This window comes from Callorhinus ursinus, unplaced genomic scaffold (assembly GCF_003265705.2).
Source record: "Callorhinus ursinus isolate GAN/ISIS: 27379988/994484 unplaced genomic scaffold, GSC_fseal_2.0 scaffold1, whole genome shotgun sequence".
Lineage (NCBI taxonomy): Eukaryota > Metazoa > Chordata > Mammalia > Carnivora > Otariidae > Callorhinus > Callorhinus ursinus.
The window spans coordinates 55,753,662-55,778,970 of NW_027397063.1; the positions used below are offsets into that span (position 1 = coordinate 55,753,662).

Consider the following 25,309-nt stretch of genomic DNA (forward strand, 5'->3'; position numbering starts at 1 on the left):
AAAACTCTTGATATTATAAAAAATTATTTAAAGGCTTTCTGCATTTTCATTTGTATTTTAACTTTCCAGATATTTATATTTTAACAATCTTATGAGATTACAGTTCTGAAAGTAATCTGTGGTTTAACAGAAAACATTTTTTTGGAAGAAAAGTAATCTGTACACATAGGCTTTCCAACTAGTTTCTTGGTTAAGTAACATACAGAAGTTAAAGGCCGATTAAGACTTACCAGTGAAGTACAAGAAGCAGGATGATTATAAGGGTACCACCACACTGTTTTATAGATATTGATGTACTGAATAAACAGAGCAACCAGCAGGTAGATGAAAAAGAGAAATTCAAAGAGCAGGCTTCCATCCACAGGCAAATCAGGAATTTGGCAATGACGAACAGGACCTGGGGTGATTAAGGCTGTGATAGGTGGGACCGGAAGGCCAATAGCACTACCATTCCTGAAAGAGAAAACTATGGTTAACTCAGATGGTGATAATCTTTCAGTGTTATAGAGCATAAAGGGCCCCTGCTTCCTTCTCCACTTACTGCTTAACTGTTGGCCTTCCCTCAAGACTCTGTCCTAGGATCTCCTGCTTTTGTCTTCTCCCTCTCCACACACTCTCTTAGTGATCGAACATGGGGCCATGGCTTCCATTACCTCTAACATGCTGAAAACCACAATCTGAGTTTCAGACCCATGTTATCAAGCTGTCTACTGGACACTGCTGTGTTCTTCCTCCTACAATCCTGACCCTAGTTCATGGCCCACTCAGTAGCTGCCAAAATCAGAAAACTGGGAGTCATATTAGAACTTTCCTCTGCCTCTCCATATCCAATCACTCCCTAGATCTTAAATATTCCACTTTGTAAAGGTTTTTCCACACTGCACCCTCCTCTCTAAACCCACTGCCTTAGTTCAAGCAGTTACCATTTTTCACCTAAACTACTGAAGTAATCTCCCTAGAATTAACTCCATCAAATTCTCCAACCTGCCTTCAGAGATCTAAAGTGAAACTAATAGTGCTACTGTCTTGCCTAAAACCCTTTAATAACTCCCTACTGCCAACAGGATAACATCCAGAAATTTTTAGTATGTCCTATGAGGCTCTTGGCTTAACAGATTAGTCCCATCTCTTGTCACTCCTCCACATGCAACCTATAGAATATCCATGCTGTTTGCTATCTGTGAATATATATGCTATTCTTTTGTACATACTATGCCTTCCATCAGCAATACCACTCAAAACCACCTTCCTTAACCCCTCACTTACACATTTACTGACAAATCCTTCAAGACTTTTAAAATGATCAAGCATATTCTCCATGAAGCTTACTGACTCACTCAATCTAAACCAATTCATCTCACCCCTGTGCTCCCATTATACCTGAATTATACCTTTATTATTGTACTTTTCATTACTGTTACATAATTTCTTGTATATATCTATGTTTTGTCTATCAGATCATAATTAAGGATAGAGACTGTACTTTTCCTACTTCAATTCACATATATACCTTTATGTTGAAAAGACAGCAGACTAATGTGGTCACAAAAGAGAGATATCTTAAAATACAAATTAAAATATAGAGATTTTACTCCCCATCTTCTGGCTGTTCTTTCTTCCAGGCTTTTTTTTATAGGTCAGAAAAAGCGGGGCTATCTAAAATGGTAAGATGGGGTGGATAGGGAATAAACCTGCCCACTGTTTATAAACCTGGGAATAGTTACAGATATCTAAGGGTCTACTATTGTTTCAGAACAAGGAAAAGAGGCTTGGTTCGGATATTTCCAAAGCAGATTCCAAAGAAGGAACAATATCAGCATTACCATTCTACTCTAAGATTTCCAAATATAGAATTGTAGCATTAGTATGTGACATTTATAGTACTTTAAGTGACTCTTGGAACTATGAACTCTGCTCATTCTAAACATTTAAGAATACCATGGCAGAGGGGCGCCTGGGTGGCTCAGTCAGTTGAGCATCCGACTCTTGATCTCAGGTCTTGATCTCAGGGTTGTGAATTCAAACCCCATGTTGGGCTCCACGCTGCGTGAGGAGCCTACTTTAAAAAAAAAAAAAAAAAAAAGAATACAATGGCAGAATCTCAGAAAAGCTGGAAGCTAGAAGGGAAGAACAGGGTTGGGTGGGGAGATGGTGGGAAAAAAACTATAAAAATTTCTTCCTCTTATTTCCAAAGAATACTCCAACAGAACAAGCTTACCAAGGAGTAGGTTGTGAACTACCAATAGGTCTCACAACCACACCTGCTTAACCATAAACCAATCATTAACACATCAGAGCCCGCTGATCTGTTCTGGGACATGGGCCACCGCACAATTCCAGGAGCTATCACGCACATAGAATACAACGTGAAAGGTGCTCTGTGGAGTCATACAAGTCAGTGGATCTGAATGTAGGGGATTAATGCCAGTAGCTAATCTATTCCCTCTCCCCAGTTAAGCATGAGATAAGGAAATACAAAATTCTGATGAAAAGTTGTAAGGTTAGGAGCCTCTACTCTAGAACAAACTGAAAATTCTTATACCTCTTCAGTCAAAAATACATGAAGGGAGAAAGCATGCTAAATTATGTTATTATTTAAAGGTTAAAAAGGTTTTTATAGAATTTTTCCCAAGTAAAGCAAACTAATGTGCTTCTGCCGTTAACAAAGTCAATGAAATGCTGGGGTTCAAGAAATATTCAAAAAAAAGTGCAGAAGATCTACATTTATGATACTTTATACAGCCTTGGCTATTATACTTCAAGCCAAAAAACAAAGGGACAGAGATCAAATAAAATGATGCAGAGCATCTGAGGGGAAAAGGAACATTTTCTTTTAATTTGAAAGCTTAACAGATAAGGTCAAAGTTCTTAAAACCAAAAAAAATAGACAGCTAAAATAAACAGACTTGGTCTATACATCTCAGAAAATTAGTTAGAGGGGCACCTGGGTGGCTCAGGTGGTTAAGTAACTGCCTTCGGCTTAGGTCATGATCCCAGGACCCTGGGATCGAGCCCCACATCTTGTTCCTTGCTCAGTGGGGAGCCTGCTTCTCCCTCTCCCTCTACTTGCTACTCCTCCTGCTTGTGCTGTCTGCCAAATAAATAAATAAAAATTCTTAAAAAAAAAAAGAAAATTAGTTAGGATTATGATCTGATAGACAAAACATAGATATATACAAGAATTTATTATTTAGGAAAAATAAAAGTATTTCTCTAACAGGATATAAAAATAGATGCAAAAAAAAAGCAAAATGGCACAAATACATTTGAGATACAATGTGGGATAATCCTGGTCTATCTAGGCCTAGACCAGGACTATCTACAGTCTTTGTAGAAAGTAACTTTAAACGTTAGTCTTTGTGAAAGTAGTCTTTGAGAAAGTGACTTTATATCCTTGAGCCTCAGTTTCTTCACCTATAATACAAGAATTGGAATAGATTCTCTTTAAAGAATTCTTTTCAATGTTAACATAGAATATTCTCTTTCAAACTGTGCTATAGGTCCCCAAGATCATGCCCAGGCTTAAAGTTCACTAGGAAGATTCACAGGACCTGGCATACAGTTGTGTTCATTACAGCAAAAGGACAGAAATCATAATCAGCAGAGGTGATAGGTACATGGAGAAAAGTTTGGAGGAAACCAAGTGCAAACTTCCAAGAATCCTTTTCAGTGGAGTCACACAGGACCCACTTAAATCCTTCAGCAACTCCCTGTGACAACACACGTGAAAAGTTGTCTACCAGAAAGCCTCATTAGAGACTCTGCACCCAAGGTCTTTACCAAGGTTTTGGCTAAGCATGTGGATCAAGAAAGATTCAAAGGAATAAAAAAGAATTAGGAGGGATGGAGAAAGCAGTGATCATTTGGACATGCTCAGGTCATATTATTAACAAAGTATATGCAAGGACAAAACAAAGAAAAAAAATCATTTAGTCCTTCTCAAATAAGATTCTCCCTCAACTAAAAGCTCTCTAGGAAACTCAGAAATTCACAGCATGTCCTCCTGCTTTAGAAGGCAATCATCTAAGCACATTATCCTGTGAACAAATCCCTGCTCCCCATAGGAAAAAAAAAAAAAAAAAAAAAAAAGGACAGGGAACTATGGATTTCAATCTTTACTGTGTCACCAAACTAGCTTTCTGACATTCCCAAGTTGACCTTCACCAATCACGCCACAAACATGTACCAAACACGGGCAAATGCTCTCTTCTCCAGCTGACCTATGTCTTGCAGAACCAAATATATCATCCAAAATTATATCACTTAAGCAATTATCTATTTCTCTCTTCAGTACTCTACGGACACTCCAGAAGTTAAGTTCCAACCTAGACCTTGTCTTTCTTTGTACATACCCTTCTTAAAACTGTTTTCTAGGCCATCTACTGGTTTTATATTTCCTATAACCCTTCCTAGGTGTTATATAATAACCTATTCTGGGCTTTTTCTTTCCCATCAAGAAACAAATATAGAACCATCTTCTTCCAAAATAACCTCTCTAGGTAAAAGTGTCACAAAATAATCACTCAATAATAGTTTTAGTGATTTTTTAAGCCATGAACAACTATGATCTTTCACTTTATTCAAATATGTTAAAAAATGGATTCTTCTTCTTACTACCCCCATTGAATTGCTAAAGAAATATATATTAAAGGGGGAGAGTGGGTGGAGAAGTAGATCAAGGCATCCGTGACTGGAACCCTGAAAGCCAGGATAGAAGAGCTACAAAGAAGATAGAGAAAAGAATACATGATCATAGCCACAACCATTCAAGAGCACAGGTATTTTCCAAATGTTCCTAGTTCTTCCTGGTACTCTATTTGCAAACTTGAAGGAAGATTTTGGTTCACTTTTGATTCCTATGTTCACCAGGCCAAGGAAGAAGCATCTAGAAATGTGATTTTCAATTTTTTTTTTAATTTTTTTATTGTTATGTTAATCACCATATATTACATCATTAGTTTTCAATTTTTTTTTTTTAAGATTTTATTTATTTATATGACAGAAGGAGACACAGCGAGAGAGGGAACACAAGCAGGGGGAGTGGGAGAGGGAGAAGCAGGCTTCCCCCCGAGCAGGGAGCCCGATGTGGGGCTCTATCCCAGGACCCTGGGATCATGACCTGAGCTGAAGGCAGACGCTCAACAACTGAGCCACCCAGGCGCCCCTTCAGTTCTTTTTTTACCAGCAGAACACTTCATTTTCCCTCCCCCAAAGGACATTTCACATGATATCCTGATATCTGAACACACAGAGAAGGAGTCAGTCTGATTAAGAAAGGACTAGTAAACCTGAAGCCTGGACTACTAGGCCTCCTCCTCCTCCCTTTGAAGCCCTCCTACAGCAGTCCCTGAAACCCTCCTACTCCTCCGCCATCTTGCTCCTCCCCCCATCCCTGAAACCCTGAGGAGGGATTCCATGGACAGTCTGAGAACATAATTATCTAGGGGAATCCACAAAGGCAAAGTAAAGGAAAATGAACAAACAACTGCCGGAGTTAATACAGAGACAGAGTTAGAATTTTTTAGCTAGCTACAATCCTAGCAAGGCACAGCTATAATTTCCTATTGCAATTTAAAAGAACTAAATCACTAAATTGATGGTATATATTAGTAAAATTAAGGCATGTACTCAAATACAAAACATCCTCTACCTCAAAATCTATGTTATATTTTTTATTTTTAAAAATATAAAGTAATACATGTTATTGTAGAAATTTTGGAAAATTTAAACTTTTAAAAAGTTACTGCAATTTACTATTTCACTTATTTTCAACATCCTGCTATAAAGCAGATAGTATCACTGTTTTTAAGATGAGGAAATCCAAAAACCAGCAGAGTAAAAAAATAATACTCTAGAGTAAGTTATAAGTGCTCTGTATACATACATAAATATAAAATTTGGATTGAAAATTAGTATAATGAGAATCAGAGACTAGAAAAATCCCTTCAAACAGAAATTTCAGGGAAAGCCCCCCTGAAACAACAAGATCAGAATTGATTTTGAGGATTGAGTAGAACTTGGGTTGGAAAGTCAGAAAGAAAGGAGGAGGGCAGGCCAGGAAGAGCGAAGTGCACAAATAACATCAGGAGGGCCTAAAAAGGCGACAATTGTACTGATTGCTAGTAGTACTGAAAACTAGAATCCAAGCAAGAGAAAACTCTATTCAGAAAGGAAGCAAAAATTAGGTGACAAAAATTATCTTGATCAAACACTTGATATAAAGTAAAAGCCATCTCTTTCCACTGCCACATGACTGAAACTCCTCATGAAGTGAGTTATCCTGGCTAAGATTAGAAATAATTCATCCTAACTTTTGAAAATTAGGAACAAAGATAAATTTCCATTAAAAAGACCACATTCTTTATTCTCAGATACAAGTCTTACAATGTTTCGGTTACAACTGACAATTTATTTAGTCATTTCAAACAATTTTTTGAACAAAATAATTTTTAAGACCCTTGATAGAATACAACTTCTAATTTTAGAATTTCATGTTAACTGTCAGTTTTAATTTGTCCTCCCCCACGCCAAAGAAAGAATGCTAGTAAGTAGTTAAACTACAACATTTCTCTTATACTTTAATTCACGTCTCCCTTCTTTTAATAGCTAAAAAAAGTGATGACTAGAATTTGGATTATCAGCCATAAGAATGGGACTGCTTTCACTTTGTGGACCCCATATCACAACTTTCCACTCCAAAAGTATTCTGAAATACTGAGCTTTCAATCTTCAAGGGCAGGATCCCCACTTCATTGTCAAGAAATAAGTATTTGAATAGCATGAAGACTGCTATGTTAGTCGTACCGATCACAGGATATTACAAATTATGCATTGTCTTATTTCTTCTTTACCTGTTTCTCAGGCCTGTTCCATTGCCACAGCCCCCACCAACCAAAGTCTGTAAAGACGGTAAAGCTGAACGGCTTAGCTGCTGCCGACTAGGGCCCCTCCTTCCACCGGGCATGTCCGGGAACCAGTCTGCTTCCAGTGCCACCTGTAGTTGCAACCCAGGTTAATGGCTGTCAACCTGTTTCAACTCTGAACAAAAGAAAAGACATTTAAATATCAGTTTACTATTTCTAAATTAGGCAATGTAACAAAACAACAGAAAAACTGAATGAGTAGGCCTCGTAAAACCAGATTTTCAAATAAATGCTCCCCCAGTGTCTATTACCTACTTTATTCTAAGGAAAGGCCTAGTCAGACTCTAATGGGTTAGAAGCCTAAGTTTTGATCTAAGCTTTGTTCAGCGTTAGATAAGTCACAATTTGTGTCTTTTGTCTGTCGACTTGTGTCATATGAATGATATTTCAATCAGGTAGAAGTTAACAAGAAATGCCTAACATATGCATTTCCAACTCATATGTAATATTTCACAGTAAACCACTGGAGATACAGGAGAATCAGCACTGTCCAAAATGTTAGGTTTTGTTATCAAGGGATCTGGGCTCTGAGATTACATGTGCCACATATTATCTGACTGTAACTAAGGCATTTAACCTCTGAGTTTGTTTCTTCAAAAGTATTCCTTGTCCTATAGAGGTTGTTGTGAGGACAAGATGGACGAAAATACACCAGTTGGCCTTTAACTCTTTTAAAAGTAAAACTGCTCAAGTGGTAACTCCATATATTAGAGTGAAAATATCAGAAGGAGCTATAGCGGATGCCCACTACAGAAAAACTGGTATGAAATCATTTAGAAATTACTGAAACTGCGGGATTTTTTTAAAAGACAAGTAACAGATGAAGACCCTCGCCGAAAGGAGGGTCCGCCCATATGTACGCTAAAACCTGCTTCCTAAACAAAACTTAAAGCCTGAAAAACGGCATCCGGGAAAAACCCTGGTTTTCAAGTGTTACTGCAGAATGATCCGATGTTCCCTATTCCTAGCAGCCTTTGGCTGTAGACTAAAAAAACGGCAGGTGAGACAAAACATTCAAACCATCGGATGTAGGGCCTGCTGGTTCTTGCTCAATTAACGAGGGAAATAAAAGTGTGGAGCAAAAAATTGGGATAGAAGAGGCGAGAGGATGAGGTGGGGAAGGCGGATGACAAGAGACCACAAACTTCAACAGGCTGGCCCCTAAAAGGGGACAAACGACAAAGCGGTTCCCGCGGCGCAACCCGAAGACCTGAAGCAGGCTGGGACAATCACACAGCGAGGAGGCTCGATAATACTCACGCATGGAGGAGGCCCAGCCGGGGGGGCGGGATCCCTTGGAGAAGGTGGCGGCTTTACAGGCTAGACCCCAGGCAAGAGAATTCCCTCCCTGCGTTGAAGCGCTCCAAACCAGTTGGTTGTCTGCAGGCCGTCCCCGCCCGGAAAGTCGAGAAAAGGTGTCCAGGCTTCGGGCTGCCAGCCCCCGCCCCAGCCCCAGGTCAGTACCAGAGTCAGAGCCAGAGCTAAAGTTAAAGGCAGAGCCCGGCCGGGTCAGCACTCATCCGCAGCCTCCATTACCGCGGAGCTGAGGAGACGTGGCAGCGCACGGAGATGACGTCAGTTCCGCGACTGCCGGCCGCTCCAGCCTCAGGCTGGCGTCCGGAACTACACCCTCGGTTTGGGAGCGGGCTCCCCCACCCGCTCCCGCATGCACCTGCGCAGTGGGACTCCTTCTCTGTTGGCTCTTGGTCCCGCCTTCCCCGCCAGCGCTGGCCAACGTATTTCCTCCCTGGTCGTCTAAGATGCCCTGGCACCATGCTGGCGGGTCTTTGCTATCTCATGGACTCCCCTTAACAACCACATACAAATTATCACCCCAATTTTTACAGATAGGGGAGGTTGGGAGACGTCGCCTACGGTCACGTCACTGCCAGGTAAAGGAGTTCAAGTCGTGATGTCATGCTTCAGCATCCAGTCGTGCGCCTAGGGACTGGATGGATGCTGGAGTTAAACAAGTGAATACCACAGGTTGCTCAGTCTATTGAAAGAGACGAGACACCAGGAAAACACAGTAATTACAATATAGTAAATGCAACAAAAGTATGCCTAAGGTCCAGAGGTTAGCATGCAATTCATTGTAATTTATTCAGTGTAATAAATTCTCTGGGATAGTGGTGGTGGCAATACCAAGAAAAACTTGTGAGCCTGGAGTTTAAAGCCAAGACTCCAAGAATGATTAGGCTGTTCGTGGGAGAATGGCTTTCTAGTGAAGGAAGTGGCAGATAAAAAGGTAAAATGGTGGGAAACACCATGATGAATTCAGAAAGTGCCAATAGTTTAGTATTAGAAGAAGAGTAAAAGTGTCAAGAAGAGCATGTGTTGAGATCTCTAGCTCCAGAGATTTTAAACACCTTGAGAGAATGCCCTTTGTATGTAGTATCACACAGTTATAGATTAGTTAACCTTTATGAGAGTTATTGCCCTGTACTCAAGTTATTGCCATGTACGACACTAGACTAGTACCTTTCCACATTTCATTTACATCTTATATTGCTTTGATATACCATCATTGTTCCTATTTTACAGAGGAAACAAGTTTTTTTAAATAGAAATCTGAGCTTTTTTTTTTAAAGATTTTATTTATTTATTTGAGAGGGAGAGAATGAGAGACAGAGAACGTGAGAGGGAAGAGGGTCAGAGGGAGAAGCAGACTCCCTGCTGAGCAGGGAGCCTGATGCGGGACTCGATCCCAGAACCCCAGGATCATGACCTGAGCCTCAGGCAGTCACTTAACCAACTGAACCACCCAGGCGCCCCAGAGGAAACAAGTTTTAAGAGAAGCTAAATAACTTGCTGAAAATAACCCAGCTAATAAGTGGCAGAGCCAGAATTTGGAGCAGAATGACCAATATCAAGACTACTAAAGTTAGTAATATTCCAAATATTCTTAGTACCCTAATGTACTACAGAACTTTCATTCATGAATATATAAAACCCGACGTAGATCATTACATATTTCCATAATTTTGTACATTTATTTTCATGCTTGCTCTGCTAACTGCTTCCTAGCTTCCTACATTGAAACTCCTTTGCCGCTTTTCTTTTGGCTCACCAGCATCCTTCATTCATTCAGCAATTATTTATTTAGTGCCTACTGTGTACCAGGCACTGTCTTACTGCACAAGACAGATATGTTCCTGATCTCCTGGAGTTTATATTCTAATGGGAAGCATTTGATAAATAAAATAATTACACATTAGAAGTATTATGGAGACAAACAGGGGCTAAGGTAGAAAATAAGGGAGGTTTTGTTTTGAGGGGTTATGTATGTGAGGGAATAGTATTTCAGCAGAAACCTGAATGTTGGGAAGGAACCAGAGAGACAAAGATGGGAGGGAAAAGTAGTCAAAATAGAAAACAAAATTTATGCAGAAATTCTATGTTGTGCAAGAGCTTGTTATGTTTGAGAAACAACACAAAGCTGTATAGCTAGGTCATCGTGAGCAAAGGAAAATGTGGCATGAAATGAATTTGAAGACACAGGAAGAGCTTAAACATGGAAGATCTTTTAAACCAGAGTGTTTGCAATTTAAATTAGTGGCTGGCATAGGACCCAGAAATCTGTGATTTTCATAGCTCCAGGATTCTGGCACTTATTTACATATGGGACCCACTGGAATAAACCACCTCGTCTGTTAAGGAAATGAAACAATTATTGTTGGGGTTCACATGAAGTTCACTAATGTGTACAGGGCCCACTTATCTCCCAATCTCTTTATGTTCTTCCACATAGATAAACATTGTAAAATTGCAGAAAATACTGATTTATTTTCATTTCAAAGACATAACACAAGGTGATTTCCATTTTCTTCTGATTACAGAAAACTTGAATTACAGAAAATAAAAACTCCTTTATTAAAGTTTTAAAAATTATTCTCCGCTATATTCATTTTAAACTAACTTTGAAGCCAAGGTTACTGTGGTGTTTGTCTATGTAACACACTGTTTTAGTTATGTGCTTTCAATGAACCATTCATTTTGAAGTACTGCACACCTTCCAGAAGTAGAAGAAATGGATTTCAAGTTTTCATTTGGATTCCTGAGGAAGTCTTGTACAATATAGTGTTGACGATCCATTTTCTCTTCTTGCCTACACACCCAAAGTGAGTGATATAACCCATTCCTAACTGATCAGCATTATTTTATCTTTCACCACTCCCCTCAGTGTATATCCTAAACCTCCCCTACCATCAATCTATGCTCTGCCCCCACTTTCTACAAATTATGGCTTCCCCATTTTTAGGGTCTCCAGCACAATATTCCTTAACTGCAATATTTCATTTTCATTTCAGTAGACTCCTCCCACTCCTTTTCCAAATTTCCATCTCATGTTGATCTTTCTCTCCACTGAAACCAATAGCAATTGCATACTGCCTTATGTTGTAAATAATCTCTGGGGAAGTATATTTGTCTTCCCACTAGTTCCAAACTCGAGGACGCAGATCTCATCTCGTACTTTCATATATTTCCACAGAGCCTAGGAGGTTACCTTGCACATTTTAGACAGTGAGTAAATACTTGTATGATTACTATATATACCTGTGTATAGCTATAAACCTATACTGTCCAGTATAATGTTACCCCACAGGTTTTTCCCATGTCTAATTCACCTCAATTGTTATAAAATCCTATTATAAAGAGATTTGTGCTATATTATTTTCCACCTCTTGGTTTTTGTTTTTATTTGTTTTAAGATTTTATTTATTTATTTGACAGAAACACAGCGAGAGAGGTAACACAAGCAGGGGGAGTAGGAGAGGGAGAATCAGGCTTCCCACAGAGCAGGGAGCCAGATGCGGGGCTGGATCCCAGGACCCTGGGATCATGACCTGAGCCGAAGGCAGACCCTTAACCGACTGAGCCACCCAGGCGCCCCACACCTCTTGGGTTCTTACAGTGCTGTATATATTCAGGTACTCACCAAATCTATACTATTTAATAAGAAGCAGTCTGATGTGCAACCAACTTCTAGCCTACGTTGTTCCAACTTCAGTTTTCTGGCCGCAGAGTTTAAGGTGTTTTAAATATGCTAGAGTGTAAGGAATTACCATTATCAGACATATTTTCCCAGGGGATGCCTTTTATTCATTCTCTCCTGGGCTTCAATTTTCTGAGAGACAGAGAGAGACAGAGAGATGCATTTTGAACCTTTCACTACACCTGGCGACATGAAGCAGCTAACTCTACAGTCAGGTTCCACACCAACGAGCGAGATTCGCCACGCTCTGCGGGCCCGACCCTCGGCTGACATCCCGGCACCGCCCTCCCGGAAAAACTCGGCCGCCTGCCGGCGCTTGGGGGCGGGGAGGCGGAGTGGCGCGCGGCCATCTCTGTGCGGGGCGGCCCTCCGCCCACGTGGTGCGGCGCCCACGGCCATCTTTGTGCGGGGCTGCGCTTCCGCCGGCGCGGCAGCTGGGACTCCGCAGTGGGTTGCGGGCGATGGAGCGGTGGGTGATCCCGCAGCTCCGGCTGTGGCTGCTGTTGCTATTACTGCCCCCAGTGCCGGGCCGCCAGAAGGAGTCAGGTGGGCTCCGGGCAGGGCAGAGCCTGCCGCTGGGGCTCCGGGTCGGGTCCGGTCCGCAAGCGCTCTCCCGCCCCCCTTGGTTTCCCGGTGCGGCGGGCGGCCAGCTGATGCTGTGGCCGCTGGAGCGCAAAGCTGGCCAGAGGGCACGGGGGAGCCTTGGAGCGGAGAGTGAGAGCGTCTGGTTGCCTGGCGCTGCTTTTACTGCCCAGGACCCTGGAGAGTAATCCGACTTTCAGGATTGGGATAGTGGGGAAGAGAGGGAATTGTGTTCACCCACAGCGGGTGTCGCCTGCGCTTGGTTACACTGCTCCTCCCTAAAACACACTGGGGGATAATTCGTGTGCGTGCGTGTGTGTGGTTCTTAATGAATTGCCAGAGAGATGAAGGGAGAATTAAAGTTTGTGGCTTTTAACTGATCCTCTTTGTAGGGTTCACTTTGATTAGTAAAAGGTGAGCATATGTGTCACCAGTTTATTCATAGCTTTCTGAGTGCCAGGCTTGGACATTTTCCAATTTCTCGGACACCTGACAGCCCGAGTAGAAGAGCAGACTTGACATGAGTGCTGGAGAGTTACAGAATGACTCCTTCCTGGCATTTCGTTTCCACCAGTGGAATGGGAAGGGGTGTCTAAAAGTTTTGGCCTTCTGTTGGTTCTGCATGCTTGCTGCTAGCAAATGAGAATGCCCAGGGTATTTTGTTAACTCTCATTTACTTCTTGAAGGTTCAAAATGGAAAGTATTTATTGACCAAATTAACAGGTCTTTGGAGAATTATGAACCATGTTCAAGTCAAAATTGCAGCTGCTACCATGGGTGAGTTCTTTTCTTTGATGTGTCTTTGAGAGTTTAGTGCTTGTCACAAGAAGTCCCCTAAAATCCCCAAGAGACCGGGGTTACAGTGATCAGAGTGCCAAGCATGCCTTGATAAAAGACAAGGTTCCTGCAGTAGGTTTTCTCTTTCTAGGGAACAAAAATCTACTAGGATAGGAGAGGCCCAGGTGGTCTCAGCAAGGTTACTTACTCCTTGGAGTTAGCTACACATAGTTATCTGTGTTCCCCACTGGACTGAAAGCTTCTTGAGGTCAAGGCCTATGTCTTAATCAGTGTTGCATCCCTGGTGCTGGCTTACTGAGTAAGTACTCAGTAAATATTGTCGGGGGAATGAACATATTTATAAATGAACCTAATCATAATTTCTTGTTGGTTATTTTTAAAGTTGCGAATTATGGCTGAGAGGGTAGTGTGGTAGAAAGGTTACTTTGAAAGCAGCCGTGGGTTCTAGGATCTGCAGAACTCCCACTAATTATTGCTGTGGCAAGTCACTTAACTTCTCTGGGTCTCAGATTCCTCATCAGCTAAATAACAGGGTCCTTTAGTTCCTCATTGTGTTATTCTATGACTCCTCAAAAAATTCACCTAATGCTTATGGTACTTGTTGAAAACTATATACTGAACTTTAAAAGGGATACAAAATAGTGTAATTTCTGGTTACTGCTGTCAGGCTGTGAGAATATGTGAGGTGAGTGGGGACCAGACAGACCAGAACAAGGGAGTCAGTCTGAGACCAAGGACATCAGACAGTGTCAGACTCTAAGGCATAGATCATACCTTCTGTGGGAATCAGAGAAGGGGAGGTCAGTGGGAGGACATGGGTGTTGTGTATCAAAGCAGGAATGCGCATCAAGCAGAGGAGGGGCAATCCAGATGGAGAGAGGAAGAAGAGAAATTGACTTGCTTTTTCCTCTTTGTGGCTTTGTCGTTTGGGTTTAGATTACCTATGTGCTTCTGGGGGAAACTCATTTCTGCCCTTTATTCTTTCTCTGGTTTACTGTGTCTTCTAATACTAAATCTAAACCCACAGATAGGAAGTAGGTGGAATGGTACCACTTTCTTGACCTGCTTTCCTTGACGATTCACATTCTTTCCCAGGGTCATAGAAGAGGATCTGACTCCTTTCCGAGGAGGCATCTCCAGGAAGATGATGGCGGAGGTAGTCAGACGGAAACTAGGGACCCACTATCAGATCATTAAGAACAGATTATACCGAGAGAATGACTGCATGTTCCCTTCAAGGTAAGAATTATGAGGTAGATATATCTTCCGATCTTCTTATATATGGGCTTACTTGATACTGTTCTTTTTAATTAAAGGGACCCACAGGTGAATCTCTCCTCACATTTCAGAGGGGCTAGAAAATAGTGACAAGCTCTTCTTACCTCGGGATTTTTCTTGCCAACTCCTGCCCCCCTTTCTCCTATATTAAAGTCTGTCTCCTCTCTCTTCTTGAGACTTGGGCACATCACTGGTTGTACTGGCTATGGCTCTGCCCTCATCTTTCCCCAGATATAGAAGCTGCAGGGCACAAGCTGATTGAGACCTGGTAGGAGTGAGCTGGGCTCAAGGAGGAGAAACATTGAGTGTTTATCATGGGTCAAGTATTGTTCTAGATACTGAGTATTTGAAGAAGGGTGGCTGAAAGACAAGAGTAACTGGGGCTGCAGATTACGCAGGCTACACTAGCCAGGAATTCAGATGTGAAAGTTGAGGTAACATATCAGTGGGCTGAGGGCTCGGGGTGATTAGAGAGGGTCTTGGACTGAGCCTGGAAGTTGGGTTTAGGTAGCATTATATATTTATACAACAAACGAGAAACTTCCCTTTTAGGAGTCTTTTTTTTTTAAACTCAAATCTTTATAAAATTATGAAGTACAAAATTCAGAGGCCATGGTATTCCCCTGCCTAAGATCTTCTTTCTAAACAATCTCTATTCTGTCATTAAAAGTAAAGTAATTGAGGGACACCTGGGTGGCTCAGTCAGTTAACTGCCTTCAGCTCAGGTCATGATCCCAGGGTCCTGGCCTCGAGTCCTGGGTCAGGCTTCCCCCCTCAGTGGGGAGTCTGCTTCTTCCTCTCCCTCTCCCCCCCTCCTGCTTGTGCTCTCTCTCTCTCAAATAAATAAAATCTCAAAGTAAATGAACAGTATTGCAAGTAACATCCATCCATATGGACATAAGGAATTTTTCTTAATAACAACTTTATTACAAGTTAGTACATTTTCATTGTCAAAAATACATGAAAACAACAACAAAAAAGAAAATAAAGATCACTTAATATCCTACTACCTTGAAGTAATCACAATTACATTTTTGTTATCAAGTGTCAGGGGCAAATAAGGTGGTAGTGAGCAAAATTATTGAGGTATTTTATTTTTATTTTTTAAGATTTTATTTGAGAATGAGAGAGCACGTGAGCATGAGTGTGGGGAGGGGCAGAGGGACAGGGAGAAGCAGACTTCCTGCTGAGCAGGGAGTCCTGTCGAGGGGCTTGATCCCAGGACCCTGAGATCATGACCTGAGCCAAAGGCAGACGCTTAACCAACTGAGCCACCTAGGTGCCCCTATTGAGGTATTTTAAACAGAGATTTGTTTCATTACTTGGGATACTAATAGAAACTTTATAGATTATGAGTGTAGAGGAATTTCTAATTTCTACAAATGAAAAAGAAAATAGGAGTATAGACATTGTTAGACTTTGATAGTTTACCTAATGTTTAATAGTTAGCCAAACAATTTCCAGATGAAATTAAATACTTTCAAAGTTTCTGAAAGGCACATACCTCTCATTCCAGACCTCATAACATTTTGGTCAGAATCATGAGCTCTTAGAAATGTTCTTAAGGAAGCACAGGACCTTTCATTGACAATGAAATAGTCTATATCTCTAATGCATGGAAAGTTCCCTATCTCAACTACATACACAACTAAGGAAACAGAGTTGAGCAAAAAAGAAACAAAATGAAATATTCAGAACCAGTGTCCTTAATGAAATGGATACAGTTGAATAATATCTCAGATTTCCATCTAGCCAAAACAGTATCTTTCTAGGTCTAGATACTTTGAATTCATCCAGTGGGAGAAGCCTGTATGGCATTTAGAAAATTTTATTCTGAACAAAGTCAAATGTAAATTCAGCAGTTAAAGAATGAGCTGAGAGATTTTGCTGAGGAACCAGAGCACCATCTAATTAAATGACTGGAGACATGTCATTTCAAAGATGGAGAATAATGGTATTTTTAAAATAATAACTTTAGTGAGGTATGGCTGACATAAACTGCGCACACTTAAAGTATACAACTTGGTAAGTTTCTTGATCATTATCTTTTTAAAATTAATTTATTCTTAATTGAAGTATAGTTAATATACAATATTATATTAGTTTCAAGTGTACAACATAGTGATTCAGCATGTATATGCATTACAAATGCTCACCCTGATACGTGTAGTTAGCACCTATCACCATACAAAGTGATTATAGCATTATTGAGTATATTCCCTATGACTTCTTTTTATTGAAGCGTCGTGACACACAACGTTAAACTTAGTTTCAGGTGTACAACATAGTAATTCTGGACAACTCTGTATACTTTGCTGTGCTCACCACAAGTGTAGTTACTGTCTTTAACCGCACAACACTATTATAGTACCATTGACTGTATTCCCTATGCTGTCCTTTTTATCGTCATGACTTATTCATTCCATAATTGGAAGCCCGTATCTCTCATTCTCCTTCATCCATTTTGCTCCATCCTCTCACCCCCTTTCGCTTTGGCAGCCGTCAGTTTGTTCTCTGTATTTATGGGTCTGTTTCTGCGTTTTGTTTATTCGTTTGTTTTGTTTTCTAGGTTCCACATATAAGTGAAATCATGTGGATTTATTTATTTATTAAGTCTTTTTGGTGCATGGTATTTGTCTTTCTCTGTCTGACTTATTTCACTTAGCATAATACCCTCTGGGTCCATCCATGTTGTCACAAATGCCGAGATCTCATTCTTTCTTATGGCTGATTAATATTCTATTATATTATCTAATAATAATATCTGTATGGTATATTATATATATATATATATATATATACACACACACATCTTTATCCATTTATCTATTGATGGGCACTTAGGTTGTTTCCATATGTGGACTATTGTAAATAATGCTGCAGTAAACATAGGGGTGTATATATCTTTTCAAATTAGTATTTTTGTTTTCTTTGGATAAATACCCCCTAAAAGCAGAATTACCAAATCATAAGGTATTTCTATTTTTAATTTTTTTGAGGTACCTCCGTACTGTTTTCCACAGTGGCTGCACCAATTTGCATTCCCAGCAATAGTGCACGAGGGTTCTCTTCTCTTCACATCCTTGCCAACATTTGTTATTTCTTGTCTTTTTCATAATAGCCATTCTGACTGGTGTGAGGTGATGATGTCTCATTATGGTTTTGATTTGCATTTCCCTGATGATTAGTGATGCTGAATATTTTTTCATGTGTCTGTTGGCCATCTGTACATCTTCTTTGGAATATATCTATTCATGTCCTCTGCCCATTTTTTCATTGGATTGTTTTTTGGTATTGAATTATATTAGTTCTTTATTTACCCTTTACCAGATATATCATTTGCAAATATCTTCTTCCATTTAGTATGTTGTCTTTTTGTTTTGTTGTTTCCTTCACTGTACAAAAGCTTTTTAGTTTGATGTAGTCTCAATTGTTTATTTTTGCTTTTGTTGCCCTTGCCTGAAGAGACAGTTCTAAAAAGATATTGCTAAGACTAACATCCAAGAGTTTACTGCCTGTTTTCTTTTAGGAGTTTTATGGTTTCAAGCCTTGTACTTAGGTCTTTAATCCATTTGAGTTTGTTTTTGTATATGGTATAAAAAAGTGGTCCAGTTTCATTCTTTTGCACGTAGCTGTCCAGGTTTCCCAACACCATTTATTGAAGAAGGTATTTTTTCTCCATTGTATACTCTTGCCTCCTCTATCATAGATTAATTGACCATACAATTGTGGGTTTATTTCTGGACTCTCTATTCTGTTCTAGTGATCTATGTGTCCATTTTTGTGCCAGTGCCATACTATTTTGATTATTATTGCTTTGTAGTATAGTTCAAAACCTGGAATTATGATACCTCCAGCTATGTTCTTCTTTCTCAAGATTGCTCTGGCCATCCAGAGTCGTTTGTGGTTCCATACAAATTTTAGGATTATTTGTGCTAGTTCTGTGGAAAATGCAATTGGTGTTTTGATAGAAGCATTGAATATATAGATTGCTTTCAGGAGCATGGACATTTTATCAGTATTAATTCTGCCAATCCATGAGTATGGTATGTCTTTCCATTTATTTGTATCATCTTAAATTTGTTCCATCAAGTACAGTTTTCAGAGTACAGATCCTCTACCTCATTGGTTAAATTTATTACTAGGTGAAAATAGAGCTACCATATGATCCAGCAATTGCACTACTCGGTATTTACCCCAAAGATACAAATGTAGGGATCCAAAGGGGTACGTGCACCCCAATGTTTATAGCAGCAATGTCCACAATAGCCAAACTGTGGAAAGAGCCAAGATCTCCATCGACAGATGAATGGATAAAGAAGATGTGGTATATATACACAATGGAATATTATGCAGCCATCAAAAGGAATGAGATCTTGCCATTTGCAACGACATGGATGGAACTGGAGGGTGTTATGCTGAGTGAAATAAGTCAATCAGAGAAAGACATGTATCAAATGACCTCACTGATATGAGGAATTCTTAATCTCAGCAAACAAACTGAGGGTTGCTGGAGTGGTGGGGGGTGGGAGGGATGGGGTGCCTGGGTGATAGACATTGGAGAGGGTATGTGCTATGGTGAGCGCTGTGAATTGTGCAAGACTGTTGAATCACAGATCTGTACCTCTGAAACAAATAATGCAACATATGTTAAGAAAAAAGAAAAAGAAGAAGATAGCAGGAGGGGAAGAATGAAGGGGAGTAAGTCGGAGGGGGAGACGAACCATGAGAGACGATGGACTCTGAAAAACAAACTGAGGGTTCTAGAGGGGAGGAGGGTGGGGGGATGGGTTAGCCTGGTGATGGGTATTAAGGAGGGCACGTTCTGCGTGGAGCACTGGGTGTTATGCACAAACAATGAATCATGGAACACTACATCACAAACTAATGATGTAATGTATGGTCATTAACATAACAATAAAAAATTTAAAAAAATTATTACTAGGTATTTTGTTCACTATACTGTGCATGAGATCTCTAGGGCTTATTTACTACTTGTAAGTTTGTACCTTTAAGCACCATCTATCCTCTCCCCCCTCTGGCAACCACCATTTTTTCTCTCTTTTTACAAGTTTGGCTTTTGGGACATTTCTTTAATATGGTTGAGCATCTTTTCTTTTGTTTATGAATCACTGATATTTTTTGCAGTAACCTCCCCATATATAAGTCAGTATTTTAAATCAGTCATTTCTATGCTGCTGGAAAACTTTGGTTGAACCCTGGAATGCTGCCCCCCAGGCTAGTGCTGGTCAGGACCTCAAAGAATGGGGCAGAAGAGCTAAGCTGTCAGTGTATCCTCTCTTTCCAGAAGTCCTCTGAGGATACCTGGAGAGGCTAATCAGAAAGCTATACAGGCATACCTTGTTCTATTGTTGCCTCACTTTTATTGCATCTTGCAGATACTGCATTTTTTCTTTTTTTTTTACAAAGTGAAGGTTTGTGGCAACCCTGCGTCAAACAAGTCTATTGGTGCCATTTTTCTAACAGCATTTGTTTACTTCATGTCTCTGTATCACATTTTGGTGATTCGTTCAATATTTTATTTTATTTTATTTTTTTAAAGATTTTATTTATTTATTTGACAGAGAGAGACAGCGAGAGAGGGAACACAAGCAGGGGGAGTGGGAGAGAGAGAAGCAGGCCTCCCGTGGAGCAGGGAGCCTGATGTGGGGCTCGATCCCAGAACCCTGGGATCATGACCTGAGCCAAAGGCAGACGCTTAACGACTGAGCCACCCAGGCGCCCCTCGTTCAATATTTTAAATTTTAGTATTATTACTATATTTGTTATGGTGATCTGTGATCAGTGATTACAGCTCACTGAAAGCTCAGATGATTGTTAGCATTTTCATTTATTTATTTATTTAAGATTTTATTTTATTCATTTGATAGAGAGACAGCGAGAGAGGGAACACAAGCAGGGGGAGTGGGAGAGGGAGAAGCAGGCTTTGAGCTGAGCAGGGAGCCCGATGCGGGGCTCCATCCCAGGACCCTGAGATCATGATCTGAGCCGAAGGCAGACGCTTAACGACTGAGCCACCCAGGCGCCCCAACAACATGTATATCTTAATTAAAGACACTTTATTGCTAAAAAATGCTAACAAGGGGTGCCTGGGTGGCTCAGTCGTTAAGTGTCTGCCTTCCGCTCAGGTCATGATCTCAGGGTCCTGGGATGGAGCCCCGCATCGGGCTCCCTGCTCAGCGCAAAGCCTGCTTCTCCCTCTCCCACTCCCCCTGCTTGTGTTCCCTCTCTCGCTGTCTCTCTCTGTCAAATAAATAAATAAAACCTTTAAAAAAAAAGATATACACGTTGTTTTTTTTAGACATAATACTATCATTGAATACTTAATAGACCCCAGTATAGTATAAACATAATTGTGTACATAACACTCCTTTTCTGACTTGCAAAACTGATTTTGATAGTGTTCTGTACTCAAGTTGAAGGCAATAAAAGTTTTCCTATCTTTCTTCCTAAATTATGAGACTTAATTTTGGTGGAAAGAAAAAAAATCTTTGTGAGAAGCAAAGCCCAAGGGACACAATTAGAAAATTAGCTTTCTCCAGTTCTTATCAAAATTTGTATCTTGCTTACTCGTTAAACAAAAGGGGAAATTAAAAAAAAAAAACTAGGAATAGATAGAGAAGAGGTGGTAGGAGTAGCAATAATACATCCTCCAAACTTAGGACCTAGTTGGAAAATTTCATTAAGTATTGCAAGCTGGAGGAGGTTAGCTAGGAAAGATAACCTGCACAATATAAAAGAATAGAAAAGTCTTTTTAGAAGCATTGCTTTCAGGAAACTTTGCAGTAGGCTGATGATCTGAACACTGGCTTTCAAAGTGGGAATGGGACCCTGTTTTGTCCTATGGCAGACACTAGTCTGGTGAATTTGTGGTATTTCTGGTTGGCAGGTGTAGTGGTGTTGAACACTTCATTTTGGAAGTTATCGGGCGGCTTCCAGACATGGAAATGGTGATCAATGTACGAGATTATCCTCAGGTTCCTAAGTGGATGGAGCCAGCCATTCCAGTCTTCTCCTTCAGTAAGGTAAGTGTGGGAAGAACTGTATGGGGAGATGGAGGGTGGTCCTCTAGAGTATGAGTAGGAGATGATTGTCCTGTGACAGAGTCTGATGGGTAATGGTGAGGATGAGACCTGGATTCCAGGAATTGGTCTGTGTCCCTCTTAGCTTCACAGTGGCTGAGCAATAAGACTGAGGAGATGGGTAATGTGAAAGTGTCTATAGGGCTAGGGATGAAGGGTAGGGAATGATGGAGGCCTGAAGAGCCACTGAAGGCAAGGTTCAGAGATGCTACGGAGCATGGGATAAAGTGGCTCAAGATAGCTCATGGGCTTGGAGTTAGGAAACACCTTCGTTCAAAAAATATTTGTTGAGCTCCTATATATATAGTCCTATCTGTCCTATCTGTCAGTCTGTCGTAGGGGCTCAGCATAGCTAACAGTGAAACTGAAGGTGGTAGATAACTCCACACAGTTTGTGCCTAAACAGTGTGTTGAGGGGATAGGCCTGGGATATCCAAGAAGGATATGTGAGAGAGTGATCTTTGGGTCTAGTTATGGAGGAATAGGAGTACTAGCTCACACCTGTGGACTTGGAGAACTTGGGACAGTTAATATCTTCTCAGTGCTCAGGTTCTTGCAAATATTTATTGGCAGGGATGGGCCTTAGTTCCCTAGAGATTAGGCATGAACACATTTAGGGGGAGGCCTTGAAGAGAATAGATAGAAGATTCTGTGGGGGAAGAGTGGATTTAGGAAAACCCTATGGACTTTGAGAAAAGGAACACCATCTCTGATTTGGTTTCTCCAAAGAGGGACCTTTTATCCATACTTTTTCTTTATCACAGTTTACTTTCTCTCTAGACTTATTTCCTGTGTTGCAAGTGGGCTGAGGCCACATTGGTGTTGTGTTTCCCATGGTTTAGCCTCATTTATCAAAAGTGCTTGGTCTTGCTGTTTATCCTAAAACCCTCCCAGAAGAACAGATAGAGGCTCCCATGTACGTCAGTAAGGACTTTATGTTTGTTATTTATTTGTTGTTTTGGTGGATGGTAAAGTATGACCATCAGTATACTTTCTTTTCATCTTTACTTTTCTTTTCTTTCTTTTTTAAAACCAGTGACTCCTAGTCCCTAGAGAGGGATTTTAGTCTTTCATCTTTATAGGAATTGTTCAGCTTCTCTTGAGCAGCTGTTATGCCTGAGCTGCTTGATGAATCACATACCATTTTTTTAAAGGATTTGAGAAAAGGTGAACAGCATATTGCATGTGTAATTCCAGTGAAGAAACCAAAGAGTTAGAGGTGTGTCAGTGGCCAGAATTTTAATAGAAGTAACCATAAAAAGGGGAACAAATGGGTTTTTTTTTCTTTTTTTTTTTTTGGAACAAATGGTTTTAAACTTTTTTCAAAAGATGTAGGATGATATCCCTTTCCCCCGTCCTGCCCATCAGCACTTCTGGTCCTGACCAACAAATAACCAAGAATTTACTGACCAACTGGTGTGAGCTCCACAATACCACAGTATTAGGTAATACTAATTAACACTTATTGAGTACTTACCATGTACCAAGCACTGGTCTAAGCTTTTCACATGTACTAACTCATTTAATATTCAAAACAAGCCCATTAGATAGATAACATTATTGGTATTATTATTTCTCGCATCATAAAGATAAGGAAACTGAGGCATAGAAAAATTAAGTAACTTGTCTGGAGTTGGAAAGAAGTAGAATCAGCATTCAAACTCAGATGATCTGTTTCAAGAGCCCACGCTCTTAACCATTGCACTGTGATTCTTGCTCTCAAAAGACCCATTTAGGAAATAAGCTGGAACTGGTAAGACAGTATATACTATAAGTGTAATAGCAGTTAAAAGATGAGAGAGTTCCTTAAACTAAAAACCCTAACAGTGTAATAATGTCCTCTAGAAAAACAGAACTTTGGGTAACTGGAAAAGTTGACTTTTAATGAGATTTCAAATTCTGGGATTCAGTGAGCCCATGAATTTTAACCCATGGTCATTTTTCCCTTTTAATGTCTAGAGTGTAGACTTTGCAGACAAGGGAAAACAGATGTGTGGCAATGTTAACACTAGAGCAAGACCTCTGTCCAGATCCTGTGGCATGACAGTAGTTTGCTTCTTCTCTCTCTGTTCTGAGACTGATTTTGAACAACCCTTCTGTTTCTATTGAAGACATCAGAGTACCATGATATCATGTATCCTGCTTGGACATTTTGGGAAGGGGGACCTGCTGTTTGGCCAATTTATCCTACAGGTCTTGGACGGTGGGACCTCTTCAGAGAAGATCTGGTAAGGTAGGTCCTTTAGAGAGGTTTTCTTTGTCCTTCTTTGTGGGTCTTCCTGAAATAAACAGTAGGGTATACATAATTATTTACTTTAAAATGACTAACTTTTAAGTTAAAAACAAAAGAAAAACTGCTTACAGCTTAAGCAATTTTGTATGTGTATAAAATACTTATATATCCACAAGAAAAGAGCAGAAGAACCTACCCTAAAGTATCAGCAGTGCCTCTGTGGAAAGGATTATTGGGGCCCTTTCTTTTCTTCTTTAAATTTTTCTGTATTTTTAAGATTCTCCAAATAAGAGTGAATTCCTTTTATAATTAGAAAAAAATGAATGACCATGTTGTGGAGAATAGAGAATGACTTGAAGGAACGTAAATGCACTTTATAATTTAGAGCTAAGTCCTCCAGGTGGGGATGAGGAGGGCATAAATGTCCCAGAGATATCTCAATTACAAGCTTATTCCGGATCCTCCTGATTCACAACAGAGACGTGCCTGCGCCAGTTGACTGATCTGCTATCATTTCAGAATTTAGATTGTCCAGGTCATCCAAGCTGTAGATATTTCTTACCTGGCTACATTTCACATTAATGATTCAATCAACATTGGTACCTAATTAGCATACTTCTAGAAATATGGTCTTTATAGGTCTCAGGTAATGGGAAAGCAAAAATTTAATTCAACTTTATTTCCACAAATATCTGTCACCTGTACCACATGTGGCTGGAGATTCAATGGGGTTGAAAAGAATGTCCCTTTCCTGGAGAAACAGGTAGGGCTGCAGTCCTTAGTGGCAGTTGGAGCCGCCAGGTAAAGAATGAGTCTATTATCCAGTAGGTGTTATTTTGAAAATTCTTTTTTTTAAGATTTTATTTATTAGAGAAAGAGAGAGAGAGAAAGAGAGCAAGCACATGAGCTGGGGGGAGGAGCAGAGAGGGAGGGAGCGGGACAAGCAGCCTCCCCTCTGAGCACGGAGCTCAATGCAGGGGGCCTTGATCCCAGGACCCTGAGATCATGACCTGAGCCAAAGTCAGACAGTTAATCGACTGAGCCACCCAGGAGCCCCAAAAATTATTTTTTAAGATACCTCGGTCTCATATTTCATTGAACTAGGACTGGAAATTGTCCTTTTCAATTCTTTATTTCAGGGATGAGGGAAGGAAGGCCCAGAGAAATTGAGTGACTTGGTTAAGGTCAGGAACCAATTTAGGCCTGAAGTCCAGGCGTCCACACTACCAGTTAACCTTACCTATGCTCTCCAGACATTGAGACCATCATTTCCTATGTAGCTTTTGGTTTTGAACATAAGTTTAAAAGGGAAAAATAAAAAGGTCTTAATTTTTTTTTTTTAAGATTTTATTTATTTATTTGACAGACACAGCGAGAGAGGGAACACAAGCAGGGG

General features: G+C 40.3%; 2 protein-coding genes across 2 annotated transcripts in view; one reads left to right on the plus strand and one right to left on the minus strand.

Annotated features, from left to right (window-relative positions):
* TMEM39A (transmembrane protein 39A) overlaps positions 1–8,491 on the minus strand; it is a 30,809-nt gene extending 22,318 nt beyond the window's left edge. Inside the window, exons 1-3 of the mRNA XM_025874609.2 lie at positions 8,184–8,491; positions 6,852–7,038; positions 231–453 (exon numbers count right to left, since the gene is read on the minus strand). Of these exons, the coding sequence (XP_025730394.1) occupies positions 231–453; positions 6,852–6,964 (336 nt within the window). The 5' untranslated portion in view covers positions 6,965–7,038; positions 8,184–8,491. The remainder of the gene's footprint in view (positions 1–230; positions 454–6,851; positions 7,039–8,183) is intronic.
* Positions 8,492–12,328: 3,837 nt separating this feature from the next.
* POGLUT1 (protein O-glucosyltransferase 1) overlaps positions 12,329–25,309 on the plus strand; it is a 28,429-nt gene continuing 15,448 nt past the window's right edge. The window contains exons 1-5 of the mRNA XM_025874618.2: positions 12,329–12,465; positions 13,188–13,278; positions 14,395–14,538; positions 21,488–21,623; positions 23,792–23,913. Of these exons, the coding sequence (XP_025730403.1) occupies positions 12,381–12,465; positions 13,188–13,278; positions 14,395–14,538; positions 21,488–21,623; positions 23,792–23,913 (578 nt within the window). The 5' untranslated portion in view covers positions 12,329–12,380. The remainder of the gene's footprint in view (positions 12,466–13,187; positions 13,279–14,394; positions 14,539–21,487; positions 21,624–23,791; positions 23,914–25,309) is intronic.